The sequence below is a fragment of the Limulus polyphemus genome, unplaced genomic scaffold, assembly GCF_000517525.1.
Source record: "Limulus polyphemus unplaced genomic scaffold, Limulus_polyphemus-2.1.2 Scaffold4369, whole genome shotgun sequence".
Lineage (NCBI taxonomy): Eukaryota > Metazoa > Arthropoda > Merostomata > Xiphosura > Limulidae > Limulus > Limulus polyphemus.
In genome coordinates, this window is record NW_013669979.1 from 35,257 (window position 1) to 39,766 (window position 4,510).

The following is a 4,510-nucleotide window of genomic DNA, read 5'->3' on the forward strand; positions in this document are numbered from 1 at the left end:
AACAAACGGAGACGTAACAATATATATATAAAGAAATATGCGTTTCATGTGCTAGCGGAAATGTCACTTGAGTAAAAACCTGATAGTTCGACAAGGCTAACATTAGAACTGGAAAAAAAAAGCTTACTTTGGCCAATCCTTGTCACGGGTTGACTGACATATAATGTAACTATAATACAAATCAGAGTGCTCACACTGCGACTTTGAGGGTTTATGATTCGCGTCTTGTTGCTGCAAAAATGCTCTCCATACATTAGATGCGCTATTAAGAGTGATGGTCAAATCCCAAATTTAGTTAGAAAAGGGTAGCCTGAGAGTTGGCGGAGAGTGCTGTTAACTAGTTGCTTTCAATATGGTTCAAATTAGGGACAACTGTTTACAATAGCTTTTCTCAAAACACGTAAAATGGGAACAATTTAAAATAGTTTAACAAGAGCATTTTATTTTAGTGTATTTTCTATATAAATACTCAAAGTACGGTTTATGACGTAATATCTTAGCATACTGATTTTATATCAATCAGTCTTTAACTATAGAGCGAGCTGTAAAGATATAACTTGAAACTCGTGCTAATAATTTCTTTCAAAGAGAGAAACCTGAGCCAACTATTACAGTTGATCCAAACATCCAGCATCTTTTATGACTGAAATTTTGAGCAGCAAAAAATGTCCTTTTGACACGTAATCGAAGATGCGTAGTTTCTCTGGAAACCATCTAATATATGCATACTTTCAATTTAACTTATTCATACTTGAAAACCTGCTGTCATTATCTTATAGTTTAACTTTACTGCACAGAATGTACATAAAATATTTGTTTTCACACCTTCATTTGTTGGCATACAAAAAATACCCTCCTGTGAAATTGCTGTCGTCATTTTGAACAACTGTGTATTTTACGGGCTTTTGGCTTGATAAGATTAACGTCACTGGTGTTTGTTTGATTGGTTCGTTTTTTATTTTAAAACGCTCGATACTTTCTTTGACACAAATCGCCAAAATGGGCTTATAAATCCAAAGACTACTGGTCAAAGTTGATTCAATCAACAAACCTTACCAAAATAGACTGAATCTTAAATATTCGTAGCCCTAATGTTTAGGGTTGGAGTAAGCAAGCTTCAGAAGAAATTCACCTGTTGTTCATACCTTAGTTTGATATAAATAAATTGTGTGTTTAATACAGGGATTTTCTTATACGTATAAACAACTTAATGTGGAAGTAATAGTTGATGACAGACTCCTTTTTTGTAGTAATTAATCAGTGACAATACTACCGTCGATAAGCCACATTCAGCGCTAAGGCCCTAGGCCTTGTGGTGAAATGCTGCCTGCTTCCACTTCTCTCGTCAGCCAAAGACATATGCGATACAGGATTACATTTTCAATTTATATGATACAGTCTTTACTGAGCGCCACTATATATTGTCTTCACTCCCCCTTTTTATTCTTTCTAATGTTATAAACTGCACAAGTTCACATTAATTATTAAACTTTTTTATCATCGCTGTACATTATATTAAACCTCTTTCACAGTAAGAAATTAATGAAACTTTTAGGTCAATCATTCTAGTAACCCTATATATACTACAACTAGTGCAATAAGTCAGCCATTTTAATATTAAGTGAGTAATAGGCTTTCTTACCTTAGGCTTACTCAGGTTTTATGTGAAGGGACCTAAAGTGAAAATAATATTCATAAAATATGCACCTCGGTAGCGAGTTTGAGAGTTTATAATGCTAAAAAAAATTGGAGTTGTTACCCTCGGTGGGTACAGCGTAGATTAATTATTATATAGCTTTGCGCTGAAATAGAAAACAAACAACAAAATATATATATAATTAAAAAGTAGGGTCAATTTTGTACAGTGTCTTTATCGGACTGAAAGCAGCAATGGTTTCGTTAGAGCTATCATCCGGATCAACCTTGCGATATTTAGGGAATAGTGATAATTACGTAACGGAATCAGTTCCCGTGGTCATTGGTACGTCTGGTAGTACATATTACAGACTCCAATCAAAGTCTAAACTAGGCCTAAAATTCCACTTCTAAACCTAGGCCTACCTTGCAATATATATATATATATAATCTTTATGTTACAAATGTATAGGAGAGTTATCTACTCGAATCTAAGTCTGAGCTAGGCCTAAAATACTACTTCTAGACCTAGGCCCACCTTACAAGATATATATAAATATATTTAATATTTATATCCTAAATGTATGGGTAACTTATCTACTCGTATCTAAGTCTAAAGCCAAGATATATATAAATATATTTAATCTTTATACCCTAAATGTATGGGCGACTTATCTACTTGTATCTAAGTCTAAAGCTAGGCCTAGAATTCCACTTCTAGACCTAGGTCTACCTTGCAAGATGTATATAAATATATTTAATCTTTATATCCCAAATGTATGGGCAAATTATCTACTCGAATCTAAGTCTAAGCTAAAGAAATAAATTATTAATCTAGATTTCTTTACAAAAAATGTATCTTCTATATCGAACTTGATCAACTGACTGGAGAAATGTGATCCTTTCCAACTTGCTCCAAAATAAAAATGGATTAAAATTATTTTAGTACCACACGAATCGCGTTCGGTACAGGTCAAAGGTCGATTCTATAATGTATATATAATTGAACAAAATTCAAACCAAAAAAATTAATTCTAAATTATTCATCTTGTAAAAAACTTAATAAGCCAAAACCCGCCCTATACACTTCCAGGATGAATGTAGGACAGCCAGACATAACTACTCATTCTGTTTCCCTATTTATCATACTGTCCGATTATCTACGAAATAAACGTATTCTTTGACAAGTGATTTGTCGTTAATTTTGTTTTTGAATACATAAAAACCGAAATCTAAACATCCACAATACTTACACAAGTTAAAATGCCCAACTAAGCAACTGGTGTTCGTAAGAACCTTAGTACGCTGAGAAAAAGCTAATTTATAACAATTCAAACATTAGACATATTATCTACTATTGTAACAAAACAACGATAAACATAACAATGCGACTACAGATTGATAAATAACACATTGTCTATTTGACTGGGATCAGTGCTTAATTTCCTCTGGATCTGAGAATCGGAACTGATTTTGGATATCTTTTGAAATCTAAAAGCGGAAACACTGTAAATAATATTAAGACTGCCGGGGTTGCATTGCGAATTGATATTTGACTGACACAGTGAACTACATTTACCCCCCCCCCTTCTATGCTCCATTACAAATACTAGTAGCTTCAATATTCTTTAAATTATTTTAAGAAACTGGAATTTTCTGCCCCACACTAGTCAACAAATATCCGATACACCTTTTTCTTTTTCGAGAAAATAAGCACTGACTGTCATAATGATAGAATGCAATAACGAAACTTTAAAATATAACACTGTAAAATACTTGACCTATCGTAGTTATAACAATAATCGAATACAACAAGGCACCGAAAAAGTTCCATTGCAGGGGGGGTTCGTCTTTACCATCATAACCTTCCTTTCGTACGGCCTTGATCAGAGTCCACTCGAATTGCCTGAGAGCTCCTGTTACCTGGACAGTCCAGTTAGCCTCGTGCAGAACGCTACTTTTGGTCGTGATCTCCCACAGGTTCTCCACTATAGTTTCTCGTTCGCTTACGATCTCTTCTCGCTTGGCGCGTTCGTTTTGGGCTTCAAGGGCTTCGAAGGTGAAAGCCCCTATAATAGTGTAACCTACTACTAGGCTACACAAGCCAATATGCGAGAAGACAAATGTGAACCCCGTGCGACAGTAATATTGACATTTCGCACAACGAGATTGCTCTCCGCGCATATCACGGGCCGTAACAGGCACACTACAGTTCCGGGGTGTCTGTCCCGAATCTCGCAACCATGAGCAGGGAAAACACCAGGTTCAAACCTAACGTCTAGTAATTGGCCATCCCCTCATAATCAAATTATTAATTTTTTATCTGTGGAAATAAACCCGAGCAATACGACGTAGTATCATAACTTATAAGCCTAGTAATTCCTCGTTAGGTTTTCAGATATTTAGCTCGTGCGGGAAGAATCGTCCCCGGAGGGAAAAAGGACCAAAAGCTGTAAAAATACTAACACCAAATAGATCTCTTGTCTTCGCACTAACTCACCCTAAATAGCATATGACCGGATCACTCCCTGCCGGGGATGTAAATAAGCAAGCATGGCCACTTCTTCAGCAGTATTCGTGCAACAACCAGACGTCACGTGAGCGCGTACCAAACTGGCCGCTAATAAGGGTTTGAAATGTGAACGTGCACAAATTTGCTTTGGTGCCAACGAAGACCGTAACCAGTATATTAGGTCATTGAATTTTGATAATATTTTGCGTTTTAATCTTTGGCGAATGAAATTTTTACCGTCCCTACACTTTTTTTACTACATAAAAATTCATATTTTCGTTTCTCAAGTGAAATTATTCTGTTCGGTTTTCTCCCATGAACTTTGAATATTCAATATGCACGTGCACTTTCTTTCTGGTTATG

General features: G+C 35.6%; 1 protein-coding gene across 1 annotated transcript in view; it reads right to left on the reverse strand.

The window, feature by feature from the left end:
* LOC106471045 (TWiK family of potassium channels protein 18-like) overlaps positions 1-4,152 on the reverse strand; it is a 21,526-nt gene extending 17,374 nt beyond the window's left edge. The window contains exon 1 of the mRNA XM_013931628.2: positions 3,417-4,152. Coding sequence (XP_013787082.1) covers positions 3,417-3,819 — 403 coding nt within the window. The 5' untranslated portion in view covers positions 3,820-4,152. The remainder of the gene's footprint in view (positions 1-3,416) is intronic.
* Between the last annotated feature and the right edge of the window lie 358 nt (positions 4,153-4,510).